This window comes from Geotrypetes seraphini, chromosome 5 (assembly GCF_902459505.1).
Source record: "Geotrypetes seraphini chromosome 5, aGeoSer1.1, whole genome shotgun sequence".
NCBI lineage: Eukaryota > Metazoa > Chordata > Amphibia > Gymnophiona > Dermophiidae > Geotrypetes > Geotrypetes seraphini.
Window position 1 is genome coordinate 253,595,994 of NC_047088.1, and position 19,053 is coordinate 253,615,046.

Consider the following 19,053-nt stretch of genomic DNA (forward strand, 5'->3'; position numbering starts at 1 on the left):
CTCCCACACCCAAAGAATGAAGCATGGGAAAATCTCCCCAAGGTCTCATCGCCCCTTCCTCATCCAATAAATGCTCAAGAAGAAGAAAACCCTCTCCAGTCCATCGCACAAAGACCGAGTTATCACAGCCAGGCAGAAACTGCGGATTCCCCCGTATAGACAACTGATCCGAAACTTGATGGTCCCCCCCCAGTAACCCTACCAATGCCTTCCAAGAAAAACGCCACGACCTAAGGATGAAACTAGATCGGAACGCGGGGGGCAAGAGGCGAACAGGTAACTGAGACAGCGAAAACAAGTGCCAAGGAGAGAAAAGAGCATGTTCAAAGTCCCGAAAAAGATAGTCATCACTCTGTAAGCACCAGTCTCCCAAAAATCGCAGCAAGCAAGCCAGATTATAGAGGCCAATATCCGGGAGCCCCACACCACCGATCCTTCCCGAGCCGAACAGATAAGAGATCGATATCTGAGACTTCTTGCCTTGCCAGAGGAATCGGGTCAGCTGCCTATGAAGCCGTTGAAGATCGCTACGACGCAGACAAAGAGGCAGCAACTGGAGTACATACAACCAGCGGGGAAAAATAACCATCTTATACAACTGAACTCTACCATAAAAAGAGAGAGGTAGAGACATCCACTTTGCAAAACAACCCTCCGTAGCGGCCAACAAAACATCTACATTAGCACGATATAACCGTCCCACACTGCTCGTGAGTTGCACTCCCAAATATTTGAATACACCAGCCGCCCACCGTAAAGGAAACTGCCCCGGCCACTCCAAGCGCACCGCCTCGGCCGTAGCTAATGCCAAAGATTTATCATAATTCAATTGGAAGCCCGAAAAATCGCCATACTCCGTAAAAAGCGACATAAGAGCAGGAAAGGATTCCCACGGGGAGGTCAAATGAACCAACAAATCGTCTGCAAATGCCGAAATCTTAAACTCTCGGCCGCCAAGAGAAACACCCCGAACCGCCGGATTAGCAGAGATTTCGCGAATTAAGGGATCCAAGTTGAGCACGAAAAGAAGAGGAGACAAGGGGCAACCTTGTCTAGTACCCCGCTGAATTGGAAACACCGCCGAAGAAACTCCATTAACCAGCACCCTGGCCAGCGGATCATGATATAACGTAGCCACCGCATCACTAAAGAAACCTCCCATACCATAATGTTGAAGAGTACAAAACAAAAAATCCCACAAAACCCTATCAAAGGCCTTATGGGCATCAAAACTGACCAACAAAGAAGAAACCTGCTCCCGCTCCACCCACTCCAGCGAAGCCAATATAGTACGTAAATTGCGAGTGGACGACCGACCTTTGACGAACCCAACTTGAGGCTCCGCCACCAGTGAGGGCAAAATACCCGCCAACCGGTTGGCCAACAATTTAGCAAAGAATTTAGCTTCAGCATTCAACAAGGATATGGGGCGATACGAGGAGGCCCTTAATGGGTCCTTGCCGGGCTTAAGCAAAACCACAATCTGAGCAACCCGAAGAGAAGGCGGGAGAGCCCCCTCGCGTACCGCAGTGTTAAACACATCAACCAGAACTGGGGCCACGTCCGCAAGTAGAAGTCTATAGAATTCACTGCGAAAGCCATCGGGCCCCGCCGCCTTCTGCAGCGGAGAACTACCAAGAACCAGCGATAGCTCTTCAACTGTAAAAGGAGCCTGCAAACGCGCATTCTGAGCGTCTGTCACCACCGGATGAGAGACCTGATCCAAATAAAGATCACCCGCCAACGAAGAAACCGGTGGAGCAGCATACAATTCCTGGAAATAATGGTGAAACACCGCCGCCATATCCTCATCTTTGTGGACCAAACCACCATCTGCCCGGCGGAGATGGAGAATTGGGGAAAACCCCTTAGCACGTCGAATCAAATTTGCCAAAAGCTTACCGCTCTTATTAGCATGCAAATACAGTTGAAATTTATAGTATGCCAAAGACTTCATAGCCCGATCATGTAATAGTTCCCGCAACGACAACTGCGAAGCCAATAATAACGCTCTATTGATTCCGGTGGGATGAGCCCCATAGCGGCGACGATCATCCTGAACCTGGCGCTCCAGCCGGAGCACCTGACGGTCGCGCCTCTTTTTCTTTCGGCTAGAGTAAGCAATGATCTCACCCCGCAACACCACTTTAGCAGCCTCCCAGTAAAGAAATGAGTCACCCCTATGAGACGCATTGTGAAAAGCATAGTCCTTCCATTTATCTACCAAGAAAGCATGAAACTCCTGATCAGAATAGAGCGAGAGAGGAAACCGCCAATGAAAGCCCCCAGGGATATCTCCAGGAAACTCTAAAATAAGAACAATCATAGCATGATCCGAAACATCATATCCTCCAATCTCCGCCGAGCTCACCTGCGAAAACAGGGAGTCCGTGAGCAACCAATAATCAATACGGGACTGCGTTGCATGGGCACTAGATGTATGAGTGTAGTCGCGGTCTCCAGGATGTAACACCCGCCACACATCAATCAAAGACATAGAAGAGGCAAACAAGGGAAGGCCTCTATTCGGGGCATACCTGTCGTGAGGAAGGGGATTAGATTTGTCAATAGTGGGATCAAAAGCTTGATTAAAATCCCCACCCAACAGTATGGCATTGAATTTTAAACCGGCCATTGAAAAGGCTGGGAGTAGCTGCAGGGTCTCTGTGTCTGGTAACAGAATACAAAGAAGAGCTGACAGGCTTCAAAATCGATTGTTTAAAAAGTTAAATTTCATAGAAACATAATGGCAGATAAAGGCCAAATGGCCCATCTAGTCTGCCCATCCGCAGTAACCAGGCCGGATTTAAATGAAAAGAGGCCCTAAGCTATTCCACTTATGAGGCCCTTTCACCTCCCATTTTTAAGTTTGTAAATTACATGAGAGATAATAAAATACATCATTACTGTGATATATATCAATATGTTAAATGAAACATGTTGTTATTGGTACTAACCTTTATAAAAAATGTGACACGGATAATAAATTAAAAAAAGTCGAGAACACTTATTTGGACATTTATTCTCAGCACCATAATCAAACATAACACACAACATTGCCCCTTCCTATGTCCATAGTGCCCCCAGTGCGTCCTTCCTCACCTCACCTCACCCCCCCCCTCCGATGCCCGCCTGCCTCCCATCCCCCTTCCATTGAACACCCCCCATGCCAACCTGCCTGCCTGCCATTAAACCCCCCCACCCCCCCTCCGATGCCAGCCTGACTGCCTCCCATCCCCCTTCCACTGAAACCCCCCCCCCCGATGCCAGTCTGGGCTGCCCTGTCCTAACGGATCCACGTTTTGCCTCTCTCCCCGCGGGGCTGGGCTTTGCCCAGCTGTTTCCGGACTGACGTCTTTCCCTCCCCGATCCTCCTCCCAGGGCGAGAAAAAGAAAGGGAGAAGCCGAGTCTGCGCCCCGTTGCGGCCGGTGACGGTTCCGATCCCGAAGCGTAGAATTTCTCCTTATTTTCGGTTCAGTGTTTTAGTGTTCACTGTTTTTAGAATAGTGCAATTGTAATTTTGCTAATAATTTGAATGTAGGCCCCTCTTGATCTTGAGGCCCTAGGCTGAAGCCTAGTTAGCCTATAGGAAAATCCGGCCCGGGCAGTAACCATTATCACTTTCTCTCTCCAAGAGATCCCATGGGCCTATCCCAGGCCCTTTTGAATTCAGACACAGTCTCAAAACCCCCGGTGGAGGCAGAAAGTTTCCTAGTGTTCGTTTGTTACCCCACCTAAAGTATGTTATTTTTGTAATTTAAAAAAAAGTCTCAGAAATATCGTTTTTAGAGCATTTTTGGTGCAAATTCATGTCGGGCAGAAATTTTGAATTTTTAACAATATTTTTTCAACTTTTCCCTGCTTCTTTAAAATTAAAAATTTTGCCAGAAAAACTGCTGGAATGGAGTCCTTAGGGTCTCCTTGTGTGGATTCATACCAAATTTGTGCAAAAATTGCCACATTTAGAGCATTTTGTGCCACGTGGTGTGGTCGGAGGGGGGGGGCGGGGGAAGGCTGGTAACTACTGGTTCAGCCTCCCTTTCACAGAAGCAGGTGATTACATGCTCAGCTAGCCTGTTGGGGCAGCCACATTATTTTCGTGGCTTGGTTCTACAGCTTTGTCTGTCCTCCGCAAGATGGACTCTCCGCAGCTTAAGAAGCGCAAGTATAAGTCATCTAAGAGTGACTCTACCCCAGGGTTTGGATATTTACGAGATTTTGCTGGTCTGTATTTTACTCCAGGGGTCCGGCTGCTGGGTGCTTTTTGGTTCCCCCTGCTACGCATCTCAGCGGTTGAGTGGCCTCGGGGGTCTCTGTGCTGTCTGTTCCTTCTTCCCAGACTGTTTCAGGGGTCCCAGCTACTGCTCCAGCCCTCCCTGATTCTTTTTTGGAAAGTGCTGCAACTGTCCAAAAAAGATTGAAACCAACTGAACACTGTACCAGTAATCCCAATTTTGCTCAGTCTGTGCAATAAAATATCAGATTAACTGTATTAAATGCAGATGATACATCTAAGGACACTAAATCAAAATTGCCACCTCTATCAAACCCAGTATCTAACAGAGAGAAGTAATGATTTTGTCATGATCATCCCTGAAGCCAAATTGGAACTTATTCAGAATCTGATTTTCAGTCACAAATTCAGTTAACTGAAGGAACACTCTTAAGAACATAAGCATTGCCTCTGCTGGGTCGTGCCCAGCAGTCCACTTCCATGGCGGCCCCCCAGGTCCATGACCTGTAAGTGCTCCTTTACCCAAGACGTTTATTCCTTATTCATTTAATATCCCATATTGTAGCCCTCTATCTATACCCTGCAATCCCCTTTTCGTTCAGGAAGTCATCCAATCCCTTTTTGAAACCCAATATTGTACTCTGTCCTATCACCTCTCCTGGAAGTGCATTCTAGGTGTCCACCACCCTCTGAGTGAAGAAGAACTTCCTAGCATTCGTCTTGAATCTATCTCCTTTCAGTTTCTCTGAATGCCCTCTTGTTTTTGATGTCCCCGCTAATCTGAAGAATCTGTCTCTCTCCACTTTCTCTATGCCTCTCATGATTTTATAAGTCTCCACTTTTCCAGGGTAAAGAGCCCCAGCTTCTCCAGCCATTCAGCATATGAGAGGTTTTCCATGCCCTTTATCATCCTCGTTGCTCTTCTCTGGACCCTCTCGAGTATCGCCATATTCTTCTTAAGGTACGGCGACCAGTACTGGACGCAGTACTCCAGATGCGGTCGCACCATCGCCCTATACAGCGGGAGGATAACCTCCTTGGTTCTGGTAGTGATATCTTTTTTGATAATGCCCAACATTCTATTCGCTTTCTTTGAGGCCGCTGCACATTGTGCCACCAGCTTCATTGTTTTATCCACCAATACCCCCAAATCTTTTTCTAGGTTGCCTTCCCCCAGTACTCTCCCTCCCATCATGTAGCTGTACATCGGGTTCCCCTTCCCTATGTGCATAATTTTGCATTTCTCTACATTGAAGCTCATCTGCCATTTATTTGCCCACTCTTCTCAACAATCTTAGCCAAAAAAGGTAATTTGGAAATGGGACATGTTAATGTGATACCAAACTAATAGATTTAATAAAGTGTGCTATGTTAAACATAAATACTAATGAACTATTGCTCTGTTTTCCTAATAAACTTGCTATTTTCATTTTAGTTACCGACCTCCAAAGACAGTGGGACACTCATCTGTTGTGTATCGAGATTCCATGTTGATTTTTGGAGGAGGCAGACCAAATTGTGCGTCTGTTAATAGCCTCTGGAAATTCCAATTCAACTCCCAAACCTGGAAAAAACTAGCAGCTCTCCAAGACGTGACTCAACCATCCAAAATGTATCATTCTCTGATAGGATTTGGTTGTAGCTTCCAACCAAACCTGAAACACTCATTAAATGATTTGAATTGCAAGCAGACAGACCTGCAGAAAACGTCCTCTAAACTTCGCTACTTTCAGTCACAGCGCTCAAACAAAATCGCTGATATTTCTGATGGCAATGTGATGGAAATGAAAATCTTTACACAGTCTGATCTCCCAGTCCATTCTTGTTCTGTGCAAACCAGTTTTGAGGACAGCCTTACAGATGAAGTACAGACCATACTGCCTACAGAAAATAATCCTTTTAGTCTTTTTGTGGAAGATAAAGCTGTTTCTACTGCTGCAATGGTAGAAAAAGATATTCAGTGTCAGCATATAACCTCTTTGGACATGACTGTATGCTGTTGTCCTGATGTTCTCCTCCTTATAGGAGGGAAGCCTCTTTCCTGCTCTGGCAAAATCACCCTGTGGCAAACAAAACCAAATATAATTTAAATATTTAATCAGCGAGAATGAAATATTCTAGGCTTGGATAGTATAGCTGGCTGATGTTCCATTTAAATTTTTCCTTCCTTAACATCTTCACTAGAACAGTCCAGACAGAACCTGTGGATTGTGTCCATCAACCAGCAGATTGAGATAGAAGTCCTGGTTATCTAAGCTTGCATAATACCCTGAAAGGGCGAATCATGTGGAACTATTTTGTTTTTCTTTCTCTCTCTAATGGATGATGACAGTATACCATGCAGGTCCTGAGCTGAAGCTCTTCTAATCCATATGAACCGATTTCAGTACAGTTGATCTTCATCCTAACACTTGGTCTATATAGAAGAAGCAGCTGTCCTGTCAAAACACGTCATCAGTACCTGGCAGAGTATTTATACACAATTTTCTTACCATACAACAGTGCACAAGTTATAAAACTAAAGGAGGAATCAGTTAGCATTTTTAGATGTTTGTATGGTATCATATAATAGTTTACAAATGATTACCAATTAAGTGTGATGATTGACTAAGGGGGCCACATTTAGGGGCCTGTACCCGGTTGTGGTTTCTCTACCATAAGGTTCTGAGCACTTCGGGTATTCATAGGCATTCAATTGTTGAAGCAAATACTGGTTGTTTTAAATGAAGGCACATCCATTAAGGTAGCTTTTACCACAGTGGGTGGGAGAGCTGATGTAAGTACAAAGAAGCTGCAACTACTAGAGATACCTTGTTAATTGTGTTAAATATCAGCATTATGATTTTGTAGTGAATTCTAAATTCAGTAGGCAGCTGGTGCAATGTTTGAAGAGTGGGTGTAATGTGATCGTACCTGGACTGCCCTGAAATTACTCATGCTAGTGTTCTGTGCGATCTGCAAAGATTTAACATAACGCTTGTGAATACCTATCAATAAAGCATTACAGTACTATCATTTATCCTACAGGTACTACAGGGCTCTTGTCTGGCTCCCATTTTTTCAACATTTTTCTGTATACTTTGAGGGAGAGGAGAGATATGATAGAGATGTTTAAATATCTACGTGGCATAAATGCACAAGGCAAGTCTTTTTCAATTGAAAGGAAACTCTGAAATGAGGGGGCATAGGATGAAGGTGAACATAAGAACTGCCGCTGCTGGGTCAGACCAGTGGTCCATCGTGCCCAGCAGTCCGCTCACGCACCGGCCCTTAGGTCAAAGACCAATACCCTAACTGAGAAAGGGGATAGATTCAGAAGTAACATCAGAAAATACTTTTTAATGGAAAAGGTAGTGAATGCTTGGCTTGGCCTCCCGGTGGAGGAGACAAAAAATGTACCTGAATTCAAGAAAGCTTGGGACAAGTACATTGGCTCTCTTAAGGGAGAGGATGGGATAGTAGATGGCATGATTAGGCAGACTAGAGAGGTCATATGAACTTTATCTGTCTTCAGTTTTCAACAGTATGTTTCTAAGAATGTTCCAATCTCAGTGATGCAGGAAGAACAATCATTGATGATGTTAAAAAAAGAGTTATTTGTTAATGCATTTTTCTAGGAACTGATCTTTGCGATTGTTCTTTTGATGAGCACTTTATGTGATTTTTTGATGATTATGTTAATGTTTGATTTTATTTGTCTTATTGAATTATGTATGTAATGATATGTAAACCATTTAGGTTTAAACGGTATATACATTTTTTAAATAAATAAGGTCTCTGTATCGCTCCATGGTGCATCATCAACTTGATAGTTCTGGTCATTGTATCTCAAAAAAAGGGTTTCTTTAAAAAATTACTCAAGACATAATTATTTGTAGACGCCTTTTTCTAGCCAATAATTTTCTTCTCTGGCATAGTTGATGAATTATTCATAATCTTTTTTATATAAGCCTTCGTGTTAGTTTACAGATATGTTCTCAGAGGATTGTTTATGTGTTTGTTTTATTATAATTTTATGTATGTAAATTATGTAAACCGTTTAGTTCTAAATGGTATAGAAATTTTTAAAATAAATAAATAAAAATAGATATAGGGAAATTATAAAAGGTTCAAAGAAGATTGATCAGAATTTTAAAAGGTATGAACTCCCCTCGTATGAAGAAAGACTTTGGGGGAGGATGGGCTGGAGAGGGCTTCAATGGCTGGGAGGGTGTAGATGGGCTGGAGTAGGTTTTGATGGAGATTTCGGCAGTTGGAACCCAAACACAGTACCAGGTAGAGCTTTGGATTCTTGCCCAGAAATAGCTAAGAAGAAAAAATTTAAATTGAATCAGGTTGGGCAGACTGGATGGACCATTTGGGTCTTTATCTGCCGTCATCTACTATGTTACTATGACTAAAGAGCTTGGGGATCTTCAGCTTGGAATAGAGACAGCTGAGAGGGGATATGATTGAGACCTACAAAATCTTGAGTGGTGTTGAACAGGTAGTGTGTGAATCAATTTCTCACTCTTTCAAACAGTACAAAAACCAGGGATACAATGAAATCATATGGGAATACTTTTAAAACAAATAGGAGATATTTTTATGCAAAGAATAGTTAAGCTTGGGAACTCATTGCCAGAGGATTTGGTTATAGTAGTTAGCATAGCTGGGTTTAAGAAAGGTTTGGACACATTTCTGGGGGACAGTCCATAGTGCGTTATTGAGACAGATGTGGGGCAAATTACTGCTTACCCTGGATTGATAGCATGGAATGTTGCTACAATTTGGGTTTCTGCCAAGTACTGTGACCCATGTTCCCTCTAAGCTGAGCACATGAGCAATCGCTCAAATTCTAAGAGCGTCACTCACAGATTTTACTTGGTCATTCACATATTAACTTGTAAATCACAAAATATTTTTAGAATTGTCGCTCACATGAGAAAAAATTTGCATGCACCCAGCCAATTCTTAGAGGGAGCATTGACTGTGACCTGGATTGGCCACTGTTGGAAATGGGAAACTGGGCTAATTGGACTATTCTTTAGTATATTCTCAGAGGACAAGCAGGCCTCCCATTCTCACAAATGGGTGACATCATCCAGTGGAGCTTGGCACAGAGCTCGTTAGCATAAAAATATGCAGATGTTTCTAGGAACTCCATACCATGCATGCGCAGATGCCTTCTTGCTCAAAGCGTGACCACAGGTCCCTTACTTTTCGTTTTTCCATGGAACACAGAGGATGCATTGAGTGCTCTCTTTCCTCAGAGATTTTATGTGCGATGTTTGTGCTTTCCCTTATGGGGCTTTTCTTTTCAAATTAGTTTCTCCCTTTTTGTAGTTTATGGCCCTTTTAAGTTTTTTGTTTCTTTTTCCTCAAGAGTTATGCCCATACTTAGGCTGGAGCCTCAACTTCAGTTTGAGTGCACTCTTTTTGCTTTATAACTGAAGAATTTAATTTAGCTGTGATGTGTTGTTTTTTTATTGAAGGTGACTCCTAGTGCCTTCAAGAGGTATGCCCAAGGTCGTGTGATCTGGGTAATGACCCCGCCCATGACTTAATATTTGTTCTCTCTGTTTAAAAATGCAGTTGACATAGAGCACGGCTGGTCCATCGACTTCGACATTGAAGCATCAACATTGATGACTGTGCAGACATCGGCAAACACTGGGAGTACACCAGCAGCAAGGAGGTCTTCACCTCTCTTGACATCATGCACTGTTAGCCCCAGGACCGGTCTGCATTGGACTCAACATGGAGAATGCATATGGGTTCAGCATCATCCTCATTGGCACTAAAGGACTGCGATGCTGAGCATTAGGAGAAGCCCTTGAAGCACAAGCATCAGTCCTTGACAAATGGTGTTAGGAGCACTGGAAACGCCAATACCCAAGAAGCGTTGACATTGAAAGGGTGGCTCTCCCTCTCAAGTGGAGGTGCCAGTGCACAAGTCTCCAGGCACCCAATTTCACACTTAACATAGTAACATAGTAGATGACAGCAGATAAAGACTCGAATGGTCCATCCAGTCTGCCCAACCTGATTCAATTTAAATTTTTAAATTTTTTTTTTAGCTATTTCTGGGCAAGAATCCAAAGCTCTACCCAGTACTGTGCTTGGGTTCCAACTGCTGAAATCTGTTAAAACCTACTCCAGCCCATCTACACCCTCCCAGCCACTGAAGCCCTCCCCAGCCCATCCCCCACCAAACGGCCATACACAGACCGTGCAAGTCTGCCCAGCTTAGTTCAATATTTAATATTATTTTCTGATTCTAGATCCTCTGTGTTCATCCCACACTTCTTTGAACTCAGTCACAGTTTTAATCTCCACCACCGCTCGGGAGCGCATTCCAGGCATCCACCACCCTCTCCGTAAAGTAGAATTTCCTAACATTGCCTTTGAATCTACCATCCCTCAACCTCAAATTATGTCCTCTGGAAGCCCTGAATATGTATACCCTACAGGAAAGGAGGGACAGGGGAGATATGATTCAGACTTTCAAATACTTTGTTCTACGTTAATACCCTTCAAGTATTTGAACGTCTGAATCATATCTCCCCTGTCCCTTCTTTCCTGTAGGGTATACATATTCAGGGCTTCCAGTCTCTCCTCATACGTCTTCTGGCACAAGCCTCCTATCATTTTTGTCGCCCTCCTCTGGACCACTTCAAGTCTTCTTATGTCCTTCGCCAGCTACGGTCTCCAAAACTGAACACAATACTCCAAGTGGGGCCTTACCAATGACCTGTACAGGGGCATCAACACCTTCTTCCTTCTACTGGCTACGCCTCTCTTTATACAGCCCAGCATCCTTCTGGCAGCAGCCACTGCCTTGTCACACTTTTTTCGCCTTTAGATCTTCGGACACTATCACCCCACGGTCCCTCTCCCTGTCCGTGCATATCAGCTTCTCACCTCCCAGCATATACGGTTCCTTCCGATTATTAATTCCCAAATGCATTTCTTTGCATTGAATTTTAGTTGCCAGGCATTAGACCATTCCTCTAACTTTTGCAGATCCTTCTTCGGTGTCTACTCTGTTACAAATCTTGGTATCATCTGCAAAAAGGCACACTTTTCCTTCTAACCCTTCAGTAATGTCACTCACAAACATATTGAATAGCACCAAACCCTGAGGGATTCCACTACTCACCTTTCCTCCCTCCGAGCGACTTCCATTAACCACCACCCTCTGGCGTCTGTCCAACAGCCAGTTTCTAACCTAGTCCTTCAAGTTTGTTCAACAGTCTCCTATGAGGAACTGTATCAAAGGCTTTGCGGAAAATCTAAGTAAATTACATCTAGCATATGTCCTTGATCCAGCTCTCTGGTCACCCAATCAAAAAATTCAATCAGGTTTGTTTGGCACGATTTACCTTTTGTAAAGCCATGTTGCCTCAGATCCTGTAACCCATTAGATTCAAGGAAGTACACTATCCTTTCTTTCAGTAACACTTCCATTATTTTTCCAACAACTGAAGTGAGGCTCACTGGCCTGTAGTTTTCTGCTTTATCCCTGTGACCACTTTTGTGAATAGGGACCACATCCGCTCTCCTCCAATCCCCAGGAACCACTCCCGTCTCCAGAGATTTGTTGAACAAGTCTTTAATAGGACTCGCCAGAACCTCTCTGAGCTCCCTTAGTATCCTGGGATGGATCCCGTCTGGTCCCATCGCTTTGTCCACCTTCAGTTTTTCAAGTTGCTCATAAACACTCTCCTCCGTGAACGGTGCAGAATCCACTCCATTTTCTCGTGTAACTTTGCCAGACAATCTTGGTCCTTCTCCAGGATTTTCACACTTCTGATCCAGCACTGACACCTCAGGCTTTCCCTCCACCAGCTCCCGATGAGATGCTTTTTTCACGGAGATGCTAGTGCAGATCTTATAACTGCAACCCGTTCAGGCTTCGAGAGCACTTGTGCAAGTAGAGGCTCAGCCCTCACTTCCCCCTGAAGCTCAGCAGGAGCCTGTGCATCAAGCCTGAACATTGGAACCTTGATGGTTTTCGATGTCTGCATCAAAACATACAGTTTTTACCTTCAATATTAGGAGAAGAAGTTCCCCAGAGATCAATGGTAGGACATTACCTTGGTGCCCTCTGAGGTGAGGTAGGCCAAGGCCCCTTCACACTGCATTCTGACATAGGAATCTGACTGAGACCACTTATAGGACTCAGATGAGGATCCACATTACTTCTCAGAGGAGTCATACGGAATCCCTTCTGACTTCTTCACCTGGAAAAGAAAATCTCTACTCGAGTCTCTCTCTTTTTACTAGTTTGGGGTGGGAGATGGCTTTGGCCATCCTATTTAAGTTAGAGATGGTGGAAGAGCCTAGGGCTGAGATGTTGGATGTCTTGGATTATGAATCTCCTTCCAAAGAAGGAATCACAATACCATTGCACCCTATCCTCAAGGATGAACTGAGAAACTCACCTTAGTTCAGGTTGCACCTAAGAAGGTGCTTACTGTGACTGGGTAAGGCCTGGACTAGCCCAGAGCCCTGACCTGGGTCATCCAAACCTCGGCCAAACGGTTAAGCAAGGTATGAAGGGTAAAGTGGTGTGCACATCAAATAAAAATCAAGGAAAAAAGTGTTCTGTGTGAATTATTTCTTTATTTTCTTTAAACTGTAGTGCAATTTAAAAAAACCCAAACTCTTATTGATGGCTAAACAGACTGTTAGCCCACCATGATTAATCAGCTTTACAGTTCAAGAAAACTGGCAATTTCCAAAAGGTTGTAATCAGCTTTCTCACCCTGAGCATAGGATTCTTCTTACCCTTAACAGATCTGGGTTGTTTAGATCCTCTGCCCAATCAGTTCCAACAATTAATGGCAAACCAAAAACTCCACAAAAAGGTGCTTTCACCAAGCTGTGCTCTACCAGTCTTTAAATCACAAATACAACTTTCCAATTTAAGTCTTCTCCCACAGTTCTCCTGTGATTATGCAAATTCAGAAGCAGTAATCCTTAACTCTTCTGTTATTAGTTTTGTGAGGTAACACCACCCTATCAGAATTATGCCTTCAAACAACCATAATTCCTCAGGCTCCATTTCAACATCATTTACAAACATTTCTATATCATATTCATCATTACCTTCAGAAGAATTATTAGAGGTTTCAGCCCTGAGGTTTCTACTTTCCTTTGGGAAATGCTGGCTTCTGTCTTCTAAAGCCTGGCTTGCACCGGTCTGCTGTTTTCCAAGGATTCAGGTATGCTGAAAGTTGGGGGCTGCCTCCACTACCTAGAACCCACACTCTTTTCTCTAACTTTGGGCTGATTGCCTCTAGGTTCAGTTGAGTTCCTATAACTCTTTGCTGCTGAGTTGGTAGCTTCCCTGCTGATTAGCCCTGCCCACAGCTGGGCTGACTGCTGGAGCTAGTCCACTTCTGGGTTTTGCTACCACCTGCCTAGTGCCTGATGGGACTTGTAGTTGTTTGTCTTTAGCTTTTCCTAAGCTAGGGCTAGGCAAGTATAATTGGGTCAGGGCAGTGCTACCTTTCACTTGGGGTTTATTCATCAGGGATGTTTCCTTTCCCTGCTTGCTTCTAAGAGCAGGTTTAAGTGCAATTTTAGAGCACTGCAGGGTTTCTTCTGACATGACAGGGCTCTCTCCCTGTCACAATACACAGTACTGTATCCAAAAGGCTCCCAAATTCAAGAGGGCACAGCTACATCATCACTCTTTGGTGGTAGAATCCGATCGCAAACAGACAAAAAATGCTAGAATTAATGTCTTGGTTCCCCCAGGTAGAGAGGCCAAAATTTTGGATTCATTTTGAAGACTTCTCAGGCCTTGATGCTTATTTTCTGTATCCAGTCCTATCAGATTTACATGAGAATTTATTTGAAGTCTCTAGTACACAGTGCTTTGTCTCTTGCAAGCTCTTTCCCCATGGAGCAGGCTGAAAAACTCTGCCAGCTGGCCAATAAGCAGCCACAGTTAAAAAAAAATATCTGACCAGAAGCACTTATGACACATGATATTGGGTCCATATACTCTGCACTGGATATGGGGATGCACAGGCTCATGGTTGCATGTCTCTGACCTAGAACCAACAGTTCAGGAGCAGCTAGCGGACATTCCCTGCCATAGAGAAAACCTGGAAGAGGTTGTTGACCCCATTCAAAAAACATGCAGATATCATCCAGTTCCTGTCGCAGCTGCATCTTCCTCAACTAGGAGGTTTTTCAGTGGGAATTAAAGGCAACCCTACTACTCTCAAAGGTGTAGGTAGCCACCGCTTTCTCGTTTTGCCCAACAGTCCCAGCCAGAGCATTCCTGACCCTATCAGCAGAAGGCACAGATAGCTCCCCAATTAAAGCAGGAAGTGAGCTTTTGACTAGATCTAGGGGAGCATAGTTGCAGAAACAGTAATCATCCCAGATGACTTACCGGTTAGGGGAGAGGCTGAATTTTTTTCAGCAGCAGCGGCCCCTTGTAACCTCCAACCTGTGTGTTCTTCAAATAGCCTGCTTCAGTTACATCCTAAATTGGCATCAGAGACCACCAAATTGCCCAACGAAGTACTAATTCAGGAAATCTCCCTTTCGCAGGCCAATGTAATCAAACCTGTGCCACCAGGGGAAAAAGGGAAAGAATTTTATTTTAGGTACTTTTTTGTGCTCAAGAAAATGGGGTGGGGGGAGAAGGTTTCATCCCATCCTAAACTTAAGAGCCCTGAATAAATTCCTGGTCATAGAAAAGTTCAGGATGATTTCCCTGGACACCCTCCTTCCCATGATTCAGGAAAAAGATTGGCTATGCTCTCTGGACTATATTCATATTTTAATACTTCCCAATCACAAGAAGTATTTCAGATTTCAAATAGGAAAACACCACTACCAGTACCACATTCTGCCTTTTGCTCCCAGGGTGTTTATCAAATGTCTAGCAGCATTTCTAAGCAGATTGGAGATGTATGTCTTTCCCTATCTGGACGATTGGCTGGTCAAGAGCACAACTCAGGAAGGGGCTTCAGAGACCATGTGTAAAACTATTCAAGTGCTGGAGCTACTGAGGTTTGTGATAAACTACCCCAAGTCCCACCTACTTCCTGTTCAGCAATTGGAGTGCATACAGTTATGTGAAAAAATTAGGACACCCCATGAAATATTCAGTTGCTTAAGAAATGTTCATATATCGATGTCAAATCTTCTTTTATCTATCTCTGGAAAAGAAAGTGATGTAATTGCAGGTAAACAAAATTTTTCCTTGATTTACTCACCAAACAAGATATCCACAAAAATGTGTATTCTAACTGAGGAATATATTAATAGAAAATAGTGTGGAACAATGTCTTTTTCTTTTCTTTAACTACGTATGCTTACTATAATTAATACATTTCATCAAACCTTGTGTCCTGGGTAGGTTTTGACCCACAAGAAGCAGAATCTCATCTATGGATTTGTACAGTATTATATATGGGCAGGAATGGTTTTAGTCTTAGAAAGGTTTACTTAAAGACTTTTCTCATCTAAAAAACATTACCCATACTTCAAAAAATATTGACCTACACTAATTCTTATTCTTCTCTGGCTACCTTGTCTGTTCCAAGGGACACAGAAGTGCCCTAATATGATCAGATGCCCCCTCCCCCTTAATCACAAGGTATCCTGCTCTTCTCTGTACTACCAATCAACTTTTTGTCTTTTAATTCAGCTACTCCGTGAAATGCAGTATCTAAACGGACTACAGTATATCTTCATGGATTGCTCATTGCATCTCTTTCTGCTATACTAAAGCTCACTTGTCTTCTCCGGGGCACGTTGGAGCACATCAAGTACGAGTTACAGCATCCTCAACTGCAAATTTAAGATCAGTACCCATTCCAGATATTTGCAGAGCAGCGACTTGGTCCTCTCTTCATACTTTCACTAAGCATAATTGTTTGGATTAAAGTTCAGCACAAGATACGCAGTTTGGACAGTCGGTCCTCCTGAAATGTATTTGCGCTGTAAAAACTTATTTCCTCCACCCATCTCAAGGTTAATCTAGGGATTCATCAGCAAGTGTGCCTGCATTACCCCTGCTTGACTCCAGAGAAAGCAAAGTTGCTTACCTGTAACAGATGTTTTCCGTAGACAGCAGGGGAATGCAGCCACACTTGCCTGCTCGCCATCCCCTCTTACCAACTAGTTCTATAAGCTAGAAACATAACTTGACAGGAGGCGGAGACCCAGAGGCAAGGTAGTCTGCTCATGCTCAATAGAAAAAAAAAACTACTGATTCTAGGCGAGGGCACCGGTACGCAGGCTCAGTCAGAGGGCTTCACCAGCATGTGTGGCTGCATTCCCCTGCTGTCTACAGAGAATACCTGTTACAGGTAAGCAGCTTTGCTTTCACTTGCCTCTAGGAGATCATTTACTATTTTCTCAGCCTCCATACATATAGTTTTCTTAGAATTCTCCTTTTACCTCTAGTAGAGCATGGGGTTCCTCTATTCATTTTTTCTGTTAGGTTCCTTCCCTTGCCTCCGCGCTCTTGGATCAGACATTAGGTCATGGTTTTTGTGAGGCAACTTGAATTTTTCTGAGTTCTTGGAACCCAACTCTCCCTCCCTTTACTAAAGCTAGGGAGTCCCACATGTGAGACTATGCTGCCTGCTTGTCTAAGTATAAAGCACAGTTACTTCCATAACAGGTATTATCCAGGGATAGCAAGCAGATATTCTCACAGCCCACCCACCTCCCTTAGTTATCTTCTGCGCTTGGACATAGAAGTGATGACCTTGCGAGCTGGTATCGAGCAGTAAGGCACTCGCGCATGCGTGGTGCGGGCAGTCTAAAAGCTTGTTAAAGCTTAAAGTGATACTACACTTTCCACTGTTTGTACTAGGGCTCCATGGATAATATCACCCACATGTGAGAATATCTGCCTGCTATCCAAGGATAACACCTGCTACGGTAAGTAACTGTGCTTTATGTGGTTACAATCACAGCAGTTTATATATTATATACAGGTACTTATTTTTGTACCTGGAACAATGGACGGTTAAGTGACTTGCTCAGTTCCCTCGATCCTCAGGCTGCTACACTAACCATTAGGCTACTCCTTCACTCCAGTAAGAAGGTGCAAAGTGTCAACTGGATCAAGGAAAAGATCTACAGTGACACAAACGGTGGCAAGCAGCAGTTCAAATGTTAGGTACCAGTTGTAGAACTAACTCCCAGGTGGTCTACTTCCATTGTTACCAAATAACCAAGTACAGCAGTGGGCTAGTTTCCCACAAATTCACTAGACCCAGATTACTAAAACATTTCTAGCAGATCACCTGAGGATAAAGTAGTTGCACAGGGCATGAGGGAGATGGCGCACAAAAATCACTCCCCATCTACTCTCTCTCCTGCAATGGCTGTGGTGCAATGGGAGCGTTTTAGGCTCATGGCACAATTCCGGCTTGGAATAACCCTGGCTTGGTCCTTCCAGTTTGACAAAGACTTAACCAAGCTGCACTTTGAATCCTGTTGCATAGTTTGAGGAGATACAGGAGGCTCTCCCAGCCCCAGGACACTGTCACCTTGTCATTTCACATCTGTGTCTCTCACTAGCAGCCATCCAGCTCCTTCACAGTGTATTCCAGCAATAGTTTTTAAAAAAAGATTTTGTGAAACAATAAAACAATATTCCAGTGTTCAGAAAGGCAGCAGCCACAAAAGCTGGTTCTTTAGAGTTCTGTGGTTAATAAGCATTTAGCAGTGGCAGGGTCCTCGCTGATCTGGGTAACAGCACTAAAAATAAATTTTGAAAAGTTAGAAAAACTGTCTAGATGCAAAGCTTATTATGAGATTTGAGCAACAATTGATCTTCAAATATACAGATAAATTAGTATGGCTGCTGTTAGTTCACTTGAATGAAGAGAAAGTTTTAACAAATAAAATCAATTAAAGACAATATACCCTTTTGCAGAACATGGGAGCTGGGGGTAAACATTACTTCAAGCATTTCAATGATAGCCTGACAGGGAAAAGTGGATTGGGGGAGGGAAATAACAGTTTACCTAGGCAAGGCGGCCAAGTAAGTACCTATAAATGTTGAGGGCCATTTTTGATAGGACTTCTAGTTCCAACTTTGGTTGTTTTGTGGGAAGCATCTAAAGTTGGAGGTGGAGAAATGGCCATTTTCAAATGGGATGTCCTAATAATTTTTTTTGAAAATCCCCTACTTGGGTATCTTATCCGCAGGGATGTCTAACTTTATTTGTAATTTTTGACCACAAAAATGTTTAAGTTAAAAATGCCCATATCGGCACCATTTAGCCAGCATTGTAATAGACTGGCCACATAGATATCCAAAAGAGCAGTGGAGCACCTATGCACTTCACATAAAGAGTGCCAGATATACATTTCAAGAACAATTGCTAGCACAGTTGAAAAATAAGATCTTCCACTTAAATAATTCTTTAGTTGCACATCCTTATTACACAAACTAAACTAGTTAATTCCCACACTGAAGTTCCTCAGTATACCACACTCCAACTAAAAAATAGGTGGTGAATGAGACAGTAATGGGTCAAAGCTAATTGGTGTATTTAAAGAAAATTTTTTTAAGTAAAAGCACTGGCACTTTAATAATGAAAAATTCTAAAAAATATATATAAAAGCATTAAAAGTATAAAAGATATAATAGATATAACACCGAATTGCAAAGTTCTGATGAGGAAGGCCACCACACGTCTGCTATTTTTTAGTTGGAGTGTGGTATATTGAGGAACTTCGGTGCGGGAATTAACTATTTTAGTTTGTGTAATAAGGATGTGCAACTAAAGATATACATTTCAACATAAGTCTGTTATAAGTTATGGTGAGTCCTCCAAACCTA

The 19,053-nt window shown here is 43.2% G+C and overlaps 2 protein-coding genes across 4 annotated transcripts in view; one reads left to right on the forward strand and one right to left on the reverse strand.

The window, feature by feature from the left end:
* LOC117360718 (kelch domain-containing protein 3-like) overlaps window positions 1-10,195 on the forward strand; it is a 56,169-nt gene extending 45,974 nt beyond the window's left edge. The window contains exon 8 of one of the 2 annotated variants that reach the window (XM_033944964.1): window positions 9,810-10,195. In XM_033944964.1, coding sequence (XP_033800855.1) covers window positions 9,810-9,813 — 4 coding nt within the window. In that variant the 3' untranslated portion in view covers window positions 9,814-10,195. Of the gene's footprint in view, window positions 1-5,670; window positions 7,266-9,809 lie in introns of those variants that run through there. The other variant, XM_033944961.1, reaches the window with a different exon arrangement.
* Window positions 6,050-19,053, reverse strand: part of LOC117360719 (band 4.1-like protein 5) — a 35,448-nt gene continuing 22,444 nt past the window's right edge. For both annotated transcript variants that reach the window (XM_033944966.1, XM_033944967.1), the window contains exons 8-9: window positions 14,629-17,963; window positions 6,050-6,295 (exon numbers count right to left, since the gene is read on the reverse strand). In XM_033944966.1, the coding sequence (XP_033800857.1) occupies window positions 17,900-17,963 (64 nt within the window). In that variant the 3' untranslated portion in view covers window positions 6,050-6,295; window positions 14,629-17,899. The remainder of the gene's footprint in view (window positions 6,296-14,628; window positions 17,964-19,053) is intronic.